Source organism: Lathamus discolor, chromosome 1, assembly GCF_037157495.1.
Source record: "Lathamus discolor isolate bLatDis1 chromosome 1, bLatDis1.hap1, whole genome shotgun sequence".
NCBI lineage: Eukaryota > Metazoa > Chordata > Aves > Psittaciformes > Psittacidae > Lathamus > Lathamus discolor.
In genome coordinates, this window is record NC_088884.1 from 50,934,382 (window position 1) to 50,951,527 (window position 17,146).

Here is a 17,146-nt window from a genome sequence, read left to right on the forward strand (position 1 = left end):
ACCCCAGGACAATAGCCCATTCCCAAACCTTTGTGAGACTAACTATCTCAGTAACACAGAAGCAACCAAAACAGGTATTTGTGACAGGGGGCCTTCTGCATATGGCCAAGTTCCTTAAAGGGGTGAGATGTCACTTGATTACTATAGCCTTACGAGTTTTTGTACTATGACTGATATCATATTGTAATACAGCAATGCATGCTGTACATGTACTTTGTACTCACGTACAAAGATTTTATGAATAAATAAAACCTATAATCCTTGATTGGCTGTATTATTCTAACTTGTTTTATAAATATTTAAAGAGATGACTTCCTAAAACAGTACATGAACAGTATGTTATTTGCCATGCATAAACTATAATAGGATAAATGTTAAATATGAGAATCCCGTATTTCAAGTTTAGATTTGTATTCTGTTGAATGGTACAAATGTGAGGAGTGACTCACAGGAATGGTTCTCATGCTATAAAGAGTTTGGGAGCTGCTTACGTGAAGACGAGCCGCTGACAATATGACAAAAGCCCGGTATCTTCATGAGATTAAAACTTACCATGTATTCTGTCCTCTACCTCTTCCAAATGTTTTTCCACTCATTTCCCCCTCTATTCAATATGCTAAATTAAAGCTGTTGTAGAAGGCTTTTATTTTGAATAAAACCAGTGAAAATACAATTTACGCTGAAAGCCAAAGCTGAGGCAAGTCATGTTTTTTGCTGTTATTTGCTAGCCATTGTAGGTGGGACCCACTCTTGTATCTTCTTGCGAGTAGTGGAGTAAGGTACGTACTGTCCGGGAGTGCCACTCAGATTGAATTTATGGTTCTCCCAGATAAATTTCCGAGCAACTGGTGGATGAGTAGTTGGAGGGTCATCCGTCATTGAGTGAAGCCAGCGATGCCTTAAGAGGAAAAAGACATACTGTCATTAAGGAACATTACATGACCTGTAACAAGCCTTCCTCCCAAGGGTTCTCCTCTGAAGACACTAAAGATTTATTTGGGGGGTTACTGGTAGTATAATTTTAATCCACTAGGACTCTGAATGAGGGTATGGGATGCTGATTTAAAGTAATTACACAAACATAACTGAGTTCTGCTCCTAAGCAACTGAAAGCACACCCAAGTTTGAATTTCCTGTTCCTCTGTATGCTCAGTATTTGGGCAGACTATTTAATTGTTACCTGTTTGTATGGTCTTAACCAGCCAGCCAGGTCAAAATGACAAAACCACAAGGTCTTGTTTCATTGTCTGGGGATTTTTTGTTGGGTTTTAGGTTTTTGGTTTGATTTGATTACCAAAAGACTGCACAACAACTTCAGTACCAACTCCAAAGCATTCATGAAGCTACCACTTGGGATATGAATTAATGGTGCAGGTTCACCTGCAACAATCAATCACCTAAATGTTTACTGAGTGCACAATGAAATGATTAATACCAATCAGGAATGGAGTAATTACCAAGTGATTATAGTAATTATCCTTTACCTAGGAACTAAATGCCAATCCTCCCTTGTGGAAACAACACTAATGATCAAGCAAAGTACTTTCCATAACAATGTACTGAAACACTATAGCGGGGATCAACTGAATTGGTGTTATCCCACTTCTATTACAGTGCCCAAAGCAACTTTCAAACCTGAGTAATTATCTGCCAGTTCTTCATTCTGCATGCACCATTGACAGAAGTGAGGTTATGACTTTTTTTGCAAGCTTAGGTATTTTTTACTGAGGTAGAATTAAAGAGGCTTCTGCTAATCAGCTTTTGTCAAAGACTCGACCTAAAAATATGAAGTCTTCTATTTCAGTTATTATTAGAAAGCCTAAAAATTGCATCTTCAGCCTTTAGCAACAAATCTGGCACACTTCATTGATACAGCAAAACAAAACCTCAATAAAAGTAGTGAGAAACAGACTGACAAGTATATTCTAAATCCGAAGAGCTCTACAGAAGGTTGATTATATTTCCAGTAAAATAGCTACTAGACATTTATTTCAGAAAAGCTAAAAATCACAACTTTGGATATAACTTTAGTACTAAATCTCACTTTAAAAAATGTCAGCCACATGTTCATTTTCTAGAAGTAAAAAAACCAAACAAAAACCCAAAATGAAAGCCACAAGTTATAAGACTAAGGACTGTCAGGAAACTGGCTTGAATACAAAACCAGATGGAACTATAAAAACCTTTAAAAGTAAGAAAACCCAACTTGTTTAAAGGTAAAGAAGTGCCTCCCATGGGAAAAATCATCCACTTAGGAGTTTGGAAATTATATATATATTAAGTGGCAACATGAATGGGAAGTGGATCCCTCTCTTCCTCCCTCCACTCTCCTTCGTAAGTCTGGTATCATTTGGAGTACACATTTCCACTACTTCTATTATAAAAGATTTGGGGTAATCATTTCTGCCTGGAAGCAGGCACCCCCATAGCACTACAAATCACAATGTGGTCTAAGGATACAGGATCAGGCCTTGCTCGATTTTAAACCTGGTATTACTGTGGGTGACAGCACAGAAATAGTTAACGAAATGGATCCAGGCGTTATTGCCCTGGTTGGTCTGAAGCCTTGGGAACAGTAAAGAGAACAATGAAGTGTCAAGATCGGTTAGCAAAACAAAGCAGGTGGTTTGCAAGATAAGTCAGAATGTGTAACTCAAAGACAGGCCAAAGGATGTAAATATCTGTAACCCTTAGTAGTTTTGCTGAATTAGGATGACAAGGAAGTAAGAGTGTGGAAAGTTACTACTTAGCACTTAGTGGACTACAAAAGGGATGCAAGACGCGCAATAAAGGTCTTCAGATTTCACCAGAACTGGAGTCCATCTTTGATACGCCATATATTACCAGCCTCTGAAATGCCCTGGCCCCATTATACAAAGTTCTGACCTTAGGTGAACTCCCTCTCCCAGTTCACACCCATAAGAATTGTGCACTAGTGTGCTTCACATCACCTGAGATATCATGCCTCGTGTGAGGAGCATCAAAGTTGGCAGAAACAAGAGTTTCAGGGCTTAAGCCTGGTCACGATTCCCCTCAGAAGCCCAGCATGTTATTTACAAAAGCATTCTGGTTTGCAAAGAATCTGCCGTCTCAAACAAAAGCTCTCACTCTACACTTATGTAAAAATATATAAAATCTGAAAACTTTATTTTGGGAAGACTTTCCCCTTGACAACCTTCCTCAAAGAGTCCTTTGAAGCTCTGATGTCTCATAGACTGTTCTCAGATGCTCAAGAAGAGCTTTTCATGCACTAGACTGAACAGTGTGAATAAAGAGATTTGACATCTTGCAGATGGCCAGATTTCCATATAAATTCTCTCTATAAATCCATGCATGGAAAAAAAGGATTCAAAAGCAATTAATGACTTAAAACCTACAAAAAAGCAGACAACTTACACAGAGCAAAGAAAATCAGAAGGATAGCAGAAGCTCTGAAGAGAATGAAGCAGCTTCCTGAACCACAGAGCAGAGACACTACCAAGCAGACTAAGGCTAACAGTCGCTGGCCTTTTCCTTGGGTAGATAGATGACAGTATCGTCAAATGCTCTCAAGACTCCATGAGAATTTTCCCCCAAGTTTTAAACAAATATTTAAAAGCAAGGAAGTTTCAAACTGAAGCTACAAGGGAATGGAGCCAATTACATGATGTACAAGCTGTCAAACAAGAACTGATGCTACACAAACTCTGCAGCTATTACCATATGTGCATCTGCAACGTTCAGGCACCATCTATGTAAGTTCAGGATGTTTGACAACTGGTTGGCATCCACTTTTTTCAACAAGTTAACCATGTTGCAGTAAGACACAAGAGAAGTGAAGATGTGTGTTATGGTCAAAGGGCAGAGAAGAATGGGAAGAGAAACATGGTTTTATTTGTTTGCACATGGGAGATTCACTTTGATTTCTCATGCGTGCTGCCATAAGATACCATTGCATAGTAATGAGACAGCATCCCATTTACCTGAAACCATACAGTAGCATTTAATCTAGTGATAAACCCCACAAATTTATTGTGAAGCTACTAAAAGGGCAGAAATTTTACAACCCCCCCACCCCGCCTTCTGCTCAATCTTCTTGTTTTCCTTGGAGGCAGACTTTAAAAGCAGCAACTTTACAGGAGATTAGCACATTTCTTTACATTTCTTAGTATATTGGCACTTGTAAGTCTGAGATGCTACATTCCTTCCTCCTTCAGCTGTCAGATTAACTAAAGAGGATGTAGGTTATTAAACCGAAGTTGAATGTTAACTATTCCATTGTATGAAGTTAGCACCCCTGAGGCTCCTTCCAAGTATGTCAGATTTGCACTATAAGGAATTAAACATCAAAGTAGAGGACAGACATTATACAAAGGACAGTGCTGGCAAAATTAAGTGCCCCGGCAAAAGGAGGAAACTCTTCTCAAATTACAGTTCTTCTTACACGGGGCATAACATATTGAAAGAGCAAATTATTTTTAACTCATTTGTTTACATAAACCAGTTGTCAATCTGTTCTTCACAGTATTTGGCCAAAACACAAACCAACTTCCATTAAACCAGATAAATGGTGAATGGATAGTGGGTGGAGAGCCATGAAAAGACTCTGAATACATTGCAAGAGAAGCACAGCAAGAAACTAGGACATCAGGGCTTTACTTGCATGGACTTTGGACTCTCCAAAGGAAGCTTTACTTCACAGCATAACCCCACCAAAAGTGGAAAATTGGTTTCCAAGTTTCACACCCCTCCAAGTAGACTCAAGCTGAACCTCTCAGAATCTTTGAAAAGAAAACACAGAGTCACAAGGAGTTAAATAACACAACTACATCAGAATGAACCACAAGCCTACATATTCTTGTATGGCAATATTTTTAAAAAGCAAGTCTCGATTCCCTGTACAGTAGACGTATGTCAAAACAACTCTTCTGATTTCCTTCAGACTGTGATTTCAGCACATCCGTTGTCAGAAGACATTACATCAATTATTTCAGAATGCTGAAAATACTCAGTGGTTCCTAAAAATGCTACTACAGTATGTTATCACATGAGATGTTTTTTCTTGCTGCTTTTTCCTTTTCTCTAGTAACTGACAAAAGGTAAAGGGTAGCTAAATGAATTCTCATTTTATTTTCCCAGACAGTTGTTTTCAGAACTTTTCAATACTCCAAAATGCTTTTTCCCAATTCATCACACATGGTAAGGTCCACCTAACTGTATTTCAACAATCATTCATATTCTATAAGCCTGAAAGTACACAACTGTCCACAAAACTATTCTTCAGGATAGACAGAAGATGCACAGAAGAAAGGGAGTATTTTTCCTGCGTATCTGCTAGTGTTTTCTATTCCTCCCAAGAAAATAGTGTAATCAGTAAGATAATCTGTAGTGTGATCCTACATACAGTACGATTTTTATCAGAGCACTGCAAAATCATTACAAACTAGTTAGCATTACTATTTAAAAAAGAAAAATCAGAAATCTCTAGGTTAGCCCTGATCAGTTTCTTTAAAAGTGCCATCTTTAGGCATGACAGTTCCAAAATAGTTTCTGAAAGTAACACCAGCATAAACAACAGTAAAACCTGCTTCCACCCACAGAGGGTACAACAACATACCCACAAAATGTTCTGCTTAGCTGAATTAACTAAAACCCGGAGTGAAAAATCAGCATTTAGAGGAAGTATTCAGATCACAACCCAGCTGTTACAACAGTACTTTATATGCTTCCCAGCTGACCGAAGGACACTAAGTTTTTCATCTGTTGAAGGCAGGGCTAGTGCTTTAAGAGATAAACATTTTTTACAACTGACAGGACAGGTACTATTATACTAGAGACCAAATTCATCTCTTTTTAATAGAAGTAATTTCACACAACCTAATATATTTCTAAGACATTTCTGGGTCCAGTAAACCCATTCAATTCCCTCTGTAGCTGCACAACCCCAGTGCTGACATGGACAGAAACTTGTACAATACATTAACAATAAACAGTCCCAGTTCAGAAGTTTATGCCACTTCAAAAATTTAAGATGGTGTACCATCAGATGAAAAATAGAGTTTTAAAAACTAGCATTTATTCCCACTCAAAATATTTCTAAATGTATCTAAACAGTGTAAAATTAAATGCTTGTGATCTAGATGTATCACAAAGCTAGGACTCCTACGTAAGAATGAGTATCTAGGGCTGCCATGGGACATACAAATTTATCAGCGATAAAAAAGTACCCCCAAAACTGAACAGTACTGCACAATTAAGTTTCCTGGGAAAATACCTCAGGAGACAGGACTGTTTACCCTTTTGTGCCTTACTGCACTGACCAGTCTTGAAAAATAACTAAATTTTTACAGTTTCTTCTAGAGCAATTTTTCCCACATTGACAGAAAAACAAGTTTTTCTACCTCACTAATTTATGTGATCTAAACAAGCTACTTGATCCTAGAAACATCACTTTGATACTCAGAAAGAAACCCTTTTCTGAGGTTTTTAAGCACACAATAAACAACACATAAGCATAAGCAAAGAACAGAGAAAACAACAAAAATGGGTGATTCAAAATAAAGAACATCCTGAAAACTGGCACAATCGAATAGTGCAAGGATAAAACCAACAATTACTATGCAGGTAACAACAGCTCAGCACTAGCATGAACATGCTGGTTTTTGAGATTCTGATGCCACTTCCAAAAAAAAGAACAGTGCCATTAAGCTTTTACTGGAGAAGACAGAAAAAAACATTCACTGCATTAATCTAATATTAATGCTGGGAGAATCTGAAGCAAAACTGACTACCTAGACAATCTACCCACACGCTTCTCAAATGTTCTAATGACAGCCACAGTTTAGTTTAGATAATTAATCTCAGCTGTGCACAGAACATCTATCAGAGGAACAAAAAAAGCCAGTGTTCACCAATGCTCAGTCTACCCAAGCACCTCTAACTGCATACCATCTTTCACTGCTTTGTGCCTGAAGTGCTGTTCATACTCCCCAAGAATCAGCTGGTGATTGGCTTTGCTAGCATATACTGTTACTTTATTTGGGATGTGTTTTTTCCTGAGTTATTCAGGAAGACAAAAAAAGTACTAACAGCTGTGTGGCCAGAGATCTTCTGGAACTCAAGGTTGTTCTTATTACTGAAAGGCAAGAACAGAAAATAAAACCTGAAGAAAAAATATAGTCAAGTAGTAGTCAACATACTGAGCTGAATACCCTGGCCCTTTGCTGTTCATCATCTTGTAGAGTATCAAGGTATATCCACTGAAACAATTACGCTGTTAATGGCTGCAGAATAAGGAATGTTGTTCCATTACTGCCTTACCTTGTTTGGGTTCTTGTCTAGAATGGGTAATTTAAAGTATTTTTTTCTCCCTCAGGCTGCTCAATGCTATTGTACGCTTTGCCAAACCATTAAGATGGAATCACAATAAGGAAAACAGGAAGACTGGCTTCACCTGCTCAATCTGGCTGGCAAAATCTTCCTCTCATTCCAAGAAGCAGTGAGTGTGACAGTTAAGACAGTGGGCAATACTATATTATGAACGGGGATTAAAATTAAAAGTAACCAGTCTCAAATCTTCTGGCCATATATAAGATAGCTGCACCCAAGAAAACTTCATGATTATTTTTTTTTACTTTCTGCTTTGGAATACAGGAAAATATATAGGCAATTGTGGTGTCTGGCCACATTATTAAGCTAAATGGTTTACCATTCAGGCGGCACCATGCTTCCATCAACTTCCCAAAATGTATTTTTGCCATTCATTTCATCAGTATAGATGACCCATCTGTGGCGACCTTAAATAAACAAACAGGAATATTTTATCAGCCAAAAAAACCAAACTGTTTTCATATAAAGAAGAGAACAAGGAAAAGTATGTTCACAAAAAGTATCTACCATTATGTGCAAGTCTCTACAGCTTTTATTTTTCTAAGTCTTCCATATTTCCATTGTTACTGTATTTTGATATGGCTGTATTTAATGCCCACATGAGGAAACAAGTATTTGCTATTTTATAAGTAATGGGAAGTAGGGACTTAGAAAATTTTCAGGCAGAGAAACAGCTTTTTGGGAGGAGTCTTTTCCAAAAGGACATTGCCATTAGTAGCTGAAGATTAAACTAAGTTTCAGTCATATAAAACTACCAAGCAATGTTTACCAGCAGCTGCTTTCCCCAGGTACCCTACAAGTTAACCTACAGCAGGCAGAGCTTGGCCTACTGAGCATGACAATTGTTTACACATCACCTTCCACCTTTGCTGTTTTAGGTGCTACCTTTTTAAGTACCCTACATATGTTATTTAAAATCCCATTACTTAAAGTAACAGGAAGTTTAAGCTAATCTGTGTCTCTGCCATGAAATGCTCACACAAGTAAGTATAGCCGAAAAGCAGTTTTAAAGGCATTTCTCTCTCTTCCCTCACCTTTTCAGCTACCAGCTTTTAGGTTAGGGACCAAATTCAGCCCTCAATCACATTATCGTATAGGCATACCTATAGGGAAAGTATCTGACTGGCTTACATTTGTCCTATATTTCAGATTGACTATGTTGGCAAAGGAACTGAGAGAAGCAACAGAGAGACAGAAGATGTCAAAGCATTTCTTGCCCCCTCTTTAAGACTGACACAAGTCAAGTGCAAGGAAGTCAGGCAGACAGCACATTTTATTTCACTAACAGAAACTACACAAGCTATAAAAGTTGGAGAGTCAGTCAGGAGGTGTTCACACTACACATACCAAAGAAGTTTCTTTTGTCTTCATAGTATCTGTTTCCGTATTTGTCAGTTCCTACCAGTGTACCAGTCTTCAAATCATTGACCCTGTGAATTCCCAAAACAATACTTTCAATTAATATCATGTTAGAATTTAATTGTGATAGAGGTTTCTTAGGGGTTGGTAGAAATCTGTAATGAAAACTCTTAAACACATATATATAAAGGTATTCAAAAAACTATGCAAGCTTATGGATGGCAAAACATAATCACCAACTCTGCAACTAATGCCAGGACGCCTTTACTGTGCGCTCCACTGACAGGATACTAAAAGTTATACAAAAAGGCTTTTGGGGGTTATTATTTATTTAAAAGCTCTTCATAGCGGAAGACAAAGCAACTCGGCAATATAGCACAATGTAACATGCACAAAACCTTAAATGCTGTGGAAGGGATTCCCAGAGACACATGTTAATACACTTGGTTGAAGATGTTACCATCCTTTTCAACTACTTGTTACAAGCATTTCAGATTGAATTGCCATGGAAAAGTGGTCAGCAATAAAGCACATTGAGAGATCTCACATGTCCATGTGGGCACTAACTGCCAGGAGGGAGAGGAACGGTAGTATTTTAAGCCATCATAGCTACTTGCCAAGGAAATCGCACACTAAACCCTAAATTACAACTGTTACTTTCCAGCTTTTGTGTAACTATTAAAGATGTAAGCATTTAGAGAAAAGCAGAGAAATTCAGAATAAAAACCCTTGCAGAGAAAATCTCCTGACTTGGGTAGATCATTTCTCCAAGTAATTACTTCTAAACCACATCAGTTGTTGCAAGATACACCTTGATCACTCTTCCTGTAAGCACCAAGTCTGTTCCTTGAGCTGGGATGAAAGATTCAATGGCCTGAAAGATGAAAGGGGGCACTATGTTTGTGGTTGGCACAGTTAGGAGGATCAGGTGTGAGTTTCCACCTAGCATTCCTCTCTTCTAACTTCAGTCTTCTGAACGGAAAAAAAAAGAGAGCACTGCCTCCAGTCTTGTCTATTCTCTCTTCCTTCATGGTAGAAAGGTGTTCGCACAACCTGTGATCTTTGACTCACATAAGCTCCCTGGCAAGACATTCCTTAAGAAGTGCTTAGGAAGAGGCACTCTAGTGAAACCTAATACTCAAACTCTTCCGCGCTTTTATTTTCTCAGCTCCATTTCTTCTTGAGAACTGACAGTGTAATAGCTACTGCCTGAAAAGGGAAACGAAGTGGAGAAAACAACTTAGGGAGGATGCCAGAAAACAATAATAATAGTAAAACAGTAGCCAGGGAAATTATATATTGTCTTAACTGATACTGCTTAACAGCTTGAAAAAACATTGTGCAAGAGGAAGGTCTACCTGAACTGCTTTCTACCATGGAGACAGAAAAGTCAGAAGCTGCCTGTCATCACAGGTAGCAGGAATACGAAGTTGAGATGTCCCAAAAGACAAGCCGACCTCAGCAAAGCATGCAATATTGTACCACAAACAAATGAAAAAATAATTTAAAATGTATAACAATTGTAAAGGGACTAATACATTGACAGGAAGAAGACAACATGCTCAGCTGAAAGTAGAAATAGAATTGATCCAAGGTTTCTAGTGAAGTTCCACAAAGAATGTTGATGTTAGTAGCCTTACTTAACACTTTACAGGGTTCGTGGCCAAAACAAAACCAAACAAGAAACCCCATCCCCAGAAAGCACAGGGGTCTGACAGATTATGATACTACCACACAGAGGAAGGTTACATTGTTGTATAGGAGGTTCGGTACTGTCTTCAGGGCTGGACTGGTATCACCAGCATGGAACTCAATGGTACGATGGTCACAGCACTGGTACGAAGGTGATGCGCCTGGAGACTAGTAAGACCTGCAGCGCTATGTGCATAATGCAAGGAGAACATCTGGATATCACAAGGCAATAACAAGCTATCGATGAGGTGACACAGAGGAAAAAAACCAAAGCTGACCCTAGACTGTACCAGGTGAACTGAGCTGTCTCCAGTGAACAAAACTAGTATTAAAACCACTGCATGAAAATACTGATGAGGCCTGACCAGCAACTGTGTAAAATGTTATGTTAAACTGTTCAAAATGGATCAATTTAAACTGCAACGAAAGAGGGCTATTATGATGACCAGAATAAAATGCATCACGAAGGCTCAGAAATCTTGCCTTGTTTATCCTAGTGTAAATTTGGCCTCTTCAGGAACCTGCTTAGTAAGGTTCCATGGGATATAGCCCTGGAGGGCAGGGGGGCCCAAGACTCTTGGTTGATATTCAAGGATCACCTGCTACAAGCTCAGGAGTGCTGCATCCTAACTAGAAGGAAGTGCAGGAGGAGGGCCAGGAGACCTCCATGGATGGATAAGGAGCTGCTGAGGAAAATTCAAAGGAAAAAAGAGGCTTATAAAAAATGGAAGCAAGGACAGGCGGCCTGGGTAGAGTACAGGGATGTTGTCCGGGAAGCTAGGGACCAGGTTAGGAAGGCTAAGGCCCAGTTAGAATTAAACCTAGCCAGGGATGTTAAGGATAATAGGAAGGGATTCTACAGGTACGTAGCAAACAAAAAACGGACTAGGGACAAAATAGGCCCCCTGAGGAAGCTTTCGGGAGAACTGGCTACACAGGATTTGGAGAAGGCTGAGGTTCTGAATGACTTCTTCACCTCGGTCTTCACTGGCAAAGGCTCTGACTGCACCACCCAGTTCTTAGAAGGCAGATGCAGGGACTGTGAGAATGAAGACCTTGGGCCCACTGTAGGAGAGGATCTGGTTCGAGACCGTCTTCAAAATCTGAACACACACAAGTCCGTGGGACCTGATGGAATCCATCCGCGGGTCCTGAAGGAGCTGGCGAATGAAGTTGCTAAGCCACTGGCCATTGTATTTGAAAAATCATGGCAGTCAGGTGAAGTTCCCGATGACTGGAAAAAGGGAAATATAACCCCCATTTTCAAGAAGGGGAAAATGGAAGACCCGGGGAATTACAGACCAGTCAGTCTCACCTCTGTGCCTGGCAAAATCTTGGAGCACATACTCCTGGATGGCATGCTAAGGCACATGAAAAACAACAAGGTGCTTCGTGACAGCCAGCATGGCTTCACTAAGGGGAAATCCTGCCTGACCAATTTGGTGGCCTTCTATGATGGGGCTACAGAACTGATGGACAGAGGTAGAGCAGTTGATGTCATCTACCTGGACTTGTGCAAAGCGTTCGATGCTGTCCCACATGACATCCTTGTCTCTAAATTGGAGAGACATCAATTTGATGGATGGACCACTCGGTGGATAAAGAACTGGCTGGACGGCCACACACAAAGAGTTGTGATTAATGGCTCGATGTCCGGCTGGAGACCAGTAACGAGTGGTGTCCCTCAGGGATCGGTGTTGGGACCGGTCTTGTTTAACATCTTCGTTGCTGACATGGACAGTGGGATTGAGTGCGCCCTCAGCAAGTTTGCCGATGACACCAAGCTGTGTGGTTCGGTTGATACGCTGGAGGGAAGGGATGCCATCCAGAGGGACCTTGACACGCTTGTGAGATGGGCTGATGCCAACCTTATGAAGTTCAACCATGCCAAGTGCAAGGTCCTACACCTGGGTTGGAGCAATCCCAGGCACAGCTACAGGATGGGCAAAGAAGAGATTCAGAGCGGCCCTGCAGAGAAGGACTTGGGGGTGTTGGCTGATGAGAAAATGAACACGAGCCAGCTTCAGTGTGCGCTCGCAGCCCAGAAAGCCAACCGTATCCTGGGCTGCATCAAAAGGAGCGTGACCAACAGGTCGAAGGAGGTGATCCTGCCCCTCTACTCTGCTCTTGTGAGACCTCACCTGGAGTATTGTGTGCAGTTCTGGTGTCCTCAACATAAAAAGGACATGGAACTGCTGGAACAAGTCCAGAGGAGGGCCACGAGGATGATCAGGGGACTGGAGCACCTCCCGTATGAAGACAGGCTGAGGAAGTTGGGGCTGTTCAGCTTGGAGAAGAGAAGGCTGCGTGGAGACCTCATAGCAGCCTTCCAGTACCTGAAGGGGGCCTATAGGGATGCTGGGGAGGGTCTCTTCATTAGAGACTGAGGTGATAGGACAAGGGGTAGTGGGTTAAAACTTAAACAGGGGAAGTTTAGATTGGATATGAGGAGGAAATTCTTTCCTGTTAGGGTGGTGAGGCACTGGAATGGGTTGCCCAGGGAGGTTGTGAGTGCTCCATCCCAGGCAGTGTTCAAGGCCAGGTTGGATGAAGCCTTGTGTGGGATGGTTTAGTGTGAGGTGTCCCTGTCCATGGCAGGGGTGTTGGAACCAGATGATCTTGAGGTCCTTTCCAACCCTAACTATTCTATGATTCTATGAACACAGACCTTGATATATAGCAGAGAACCTCACCTTTGCATATCCTCCCTATCCTGTACTCTTTCTTGACTTCTCACTAGTGATTAAAACCAGGCTTTTTGGCTACGTGGTCAGGCCTACAACATTCACTGAACTCTGAAGAAATGTTTAATTACTTTCCAAGGCCAGCTACAAAGATAACAGATTACTGACACTGCCAAATTCAGACCATGTACCATTCAGACTTAGTAAATGTGTAGCTCCTCCTGTTTGGGAGGAGCTTCAAGAACAGCTATCACAATTCAAAATACTATTCACAAGGTAGAGATGTGAGCAGGGAATAAAAATAGGATAAAGTTTAATGTGGGTGAGTGTGAAGTTCTGTGCTTGGGAGGCAAGGTACACAGACATGGCTGGAAATAAAGACAGCAACTAATTCTGCAAGAAGATTCCACTGGAGCTAGAGGGCACTGAGCACAGGTCAGCGGTGACAACCTGCTGCCAAACAGGCAGATGTACGGTTTGAAGTGTTAAAGAATTACAGCTCATGAAGCAGGTGCGTTAATTCCCTGTTTTACACAGCAGGATTTCAGCGGCAGCACATGCACAGAAACACAGAAGGTGGCTGCAGCAGAGCTGAGCGTCAGCACAGTGGACACGGCTGTGGCAACAAGGCTAAGAAGAGCTGAGCCTGGACTGCTGGAGGCTGAGAGACGCAACCTGCCAGGGCAGTACTGACAGCGCAGCAGCGAGGAACCCCGCAACCTGCCTAAAGATCAGAGGACAACGGCCGGGGCCTGGCTGGAGAACGCTCTGACCACAGTGTCCGCGCCCGACGGGGGCTGAGGGCGGCGAACCGCGCCGCAGCGCCCCAGCACACCGCCGCTCGGGCCGCAAGGGGCGCCGCGGCCTCCTCCTGCGGCCTGCCCAGCGCCGCGCTCCGCCCGGAGCGAGCAAAGGCAGCCGGCCGCCCCGGTGCTGCGGTGAGCGGCGGCGGAGGGCCGCCCCGTGCCGGCCCCGCACCCCCGCCAACCCCACTTCGTGAGGGGTAGGGCGTTCGCCGCCCGCCCGTCCACCCGTCAAGGTGACCCCGCGGTGCGGCGACGTGGGAGCCCCCGGCCGCCTGTGCCGGGCGCGCCGGGCGGTGGGCGCCCCGTTACCTCAGCAGCTGCCATATGGCACCGCGGACGCCCCCGTGGCCGCCGAGGTGCTTCATCGCCCTCTTCAGCAGCTGCACGTACTCCGCCATGTTGGAGCGGTGCGCCCGCTGCCGGGGCTGCCCCGCCTCCCGCCGGGACAGCACCGCCCCGTCCTCATCGCGCCGGAGCGGGGCCCGCAATGCGGAGGCGCTGTCCCGCCGTCCCTCGTTTGTTTGGTGGTTGCCGACGCTACCGGGTGAGGCCGCGGCGGTTGCGCGCAGCCTCTGAGGGTGCTCGGGCCTGCGTCCGGCCTGGAGCAGGCGCGCCGTGGCTGTCCCTGGCCTGCCCTGGGCAAGGAGGGAGGTACACTGGCCTCCGGGCAGCTCGGTGCTGGCCTGCCCTGCTGCCGAGTGCGCTACTGCTGATCCTGCCTCAGCCCCGCAAGCAGCTCTTCAGCCATCTCCTGCTGCTCTGTGATCCACTGCGATGAGGAAGCTGGCACCAACCGTCCTGGTTAGCTGTCCTGCAAGCAGCTGGAGGCTGCAATTAGATTTCCCTCTCCACCTCTTCACCAGGCTGTAGGTTCAGAACTCCCTCAAACCCCATCCTCACAAATGCATGTGTCCTTGGCTGCTGGCCGTTGCAAAAAACTTCAGCTGTAGCTGGATCTCACCGCCCTGCTTGAACAGCGCCCTGGTATCCCAGGTACTGCCCCTCCAGGCAAAGGCATGACAGTTCCCCAGGGCGGGCAGACCACACTTTTCCCAGTACATCTATCGTGTGTTTTTGTGAAAACCCAGAAACAACCAGCAGCAAGATCCTTCTTCTGGCCTTTGCTAAGGTTGCCGAAGGGTATTTTTTGATGAAGATGCTGAGATTTGTCCTTCCAATCTGCATAGTCTAAATCCATAAAAAAGCATATTGGCGGCTGCTCACATGTGAAGATCAACACGAGACAAATTCAGCATAGGGGCTCCCTTCCTCACCTTTTATTTCTGTTTTGTTCTTAATAAAAATGTCTACCATCTATCCTTTCTTTTTTCCACACAGGTCACAAGTACTGAAAGTGGCAGTGAGGAGTCCGGGATTGCCTAGATCAAAAAATAGGAGGTAGGGGAGGTGACATCTCACCCCATGCAAACTGTGGGTGATGGTCCCTGGCTTTTCCTGACTCTGGGAGGCTATTTAGGAACATGTATCTCTTCTCCACCTTTCCATCTACATCTTGTCCCACTGCCTTCTGGTTCTGCATCAGCAGGAAGAAATAGTTTTGATCGCCTTGCTGGGGACACTGGGAGTACTTTACTGCTGTTACTGTGAGGCTGGTCCGGCAGGGTGCGGAAACTACTTCACTGACCTTCACAAGGGCTGAAAATAGATCCGCATTACCTTGTCAGAGCAGGCAGGACTTGGAAAAACACTTGGTGAACACAGCTTCAGTGCTGCAGCCAGCACTGGCTGCCCAGTGGAGTCCAACTGTCTGGAGAGGCCAAGCGGCTGGGCGCTGACACTACTGGGACTGGGGATTTGGGAAGGGACAAAGCAGGAGTTGAAGTGAAATATTAAGTAGGTGGTGTTAAAACTGAAAGGAAAATGAGACTGTGAAAAAGGTCTGCCAGCCAAAGTCACAGTGTGGAAATATAATACCCATGTTAATGTAAAGTCTGGTGTCTAAGTTTCCCATTCAGCAGTTTTTACTTTAAACATAAGTGATTTTGTGTTCAGACAGAAAACACAAGCCCTGCTGATTTGGTGTGCTGTGCTGTAACCACAGCATCTGTTTTGTGGCAAGTCTCAGGCTTCAGTACACTTGTGGCAGGTTATTTACATTTTCTCAATTAAAACTCTTAGAAAATTAAATATATTAAAATACACTCAGGTAATTGTACATTAGCAAGCAGAAAGCCAGGAACATCTGCAGTCAGAATTCACTTGTTCTGTTGTCCCTAACTTCATATATAGAAACAATTATTTTGATTTATTGACAATGGAGTGTAAAATATGACAGAGTTAAGTAAATTAAGTCAGCCAGCTTTTGAAGCATTGGATAGGTTCAACTCTTGAACCTATTTCTAAGCCTGTTCTTGTTTCTGTAACTGGGGTAATTTTCATTGACTGAGCGTATAATTCCATGGGCATTTTCTCTGCTGGCCATTAAATAATACTAGTTATTTTTCTTCTTCCCAAGAGTGAAAATGATCTGGATCACTTCCCTGATCCTCATAGCACCATGGTTCTTAGACTGAGACTACTGTGGAGAATGGGGCATTATGACACAAAGCTGGAAGAAGGGAACTTCTTAATGTGACACTGATCCTACACAAGGTTTTGCTGAAATTCATTCTTAGTAGCAGGAACATTTTACAGCATCTTCAAATTATAGTTTGATATTTCTTTGTATTATTTTTCTCAATTAATTGGGTCAAATGAGATTTTCACTGAGAATTTCATTAATTCATAACTGCTCAAGTCCCATCACATCTACTTAAACTGCTTTTGTTAATGTGTTTGGTCACTGAGGGTGAACAAAGAATCATACAACTGTGCTCAAAATTCTCCCTGAACTCAGTGCAGACGTCATAGTCGAATTCACGGGAGTAGAAATGCAAGTACAGCATCTTCCTGAGAATTTATTGGGACATCTTTGGGAGACAGCATTGAAATACTGTCTCATCACTCCAGTAACTTGAGTTTTATAACTCATGCACCTGTAAGAAATTTTTAATTCCTGGTTTTGAAAATTTAAGACTCTTTAAGGACTAAAAAACCCTCCCAAGTCTGAACACAAGTTAGTTGCTTCTTTTCTAATACAGATTCAGAGTGCAACAAGCAAGAAAGTACTCTTCAAATCCATTTCCTCAATGACTCAAAGGATGACATATGAAAGAGAAGCTGCAGACACCCCCCCCCCCTGGAAGTGTTCAGGCCAGGCTGGATAAGCCCTTGGGC

General features: G+C 42.9%; 1 protein-coding gene across 1 annotated transcript; it reads right to left on the reverse strand.

Annotated features, from left to right (window-relative positions):
- Positions 1–628: 628 nt before the first annotated feature.
- NDUFA12 (NADH:ubiquinone oxidoreductase subunit A12) lies at positions 629–14,366 on the reverse strand. The gene is made up of 4 exons (XM_065670598.1): positions 14,219–14,366; positions 8,716–8,798; positions 7,688–7,775; positions 629–898 (listed from the first exon to the last, which is right to left on the reverse strand). Exons 1-4 carry the CDS (start codon positions 14,305–14,307, stop codon positions 718–720), a joined length of 441 nt encoding a protein of 146 aa, XP_065526670.1. The 5' UTR covers positions 14,308–14,366; the 3' UTR covers positions 629–717.
- Between the last annotated feature and the right edge of the window lie 2,780 nt (positions 14,367–17,146).

Bases quoted from the DNA above. Each gene is read 5' to 3' on its own strand.
- NDUFA12 (XM_065670598.1), bottom strand. From the start codon at position 14,307: ATGGCGGAGTACGTGCAGCTGCTGAAGAGGGCGATGAAGCACCTCGGC. The intron at 8,799-14,218 runs GTAACGGGGCGC...GGGAATTCACAG, and splicing joins GCCATATGGCAGCTGCTGAG to GGTCAATGATTTGAAGACTG. The intron at 899-7,687 runs GTAAACCATTTA...TTTCCTCTTAAG, and splicing joins AGCATGGTGCCGCCTGAATG to GCATCGCTGGCTTCACTCAA.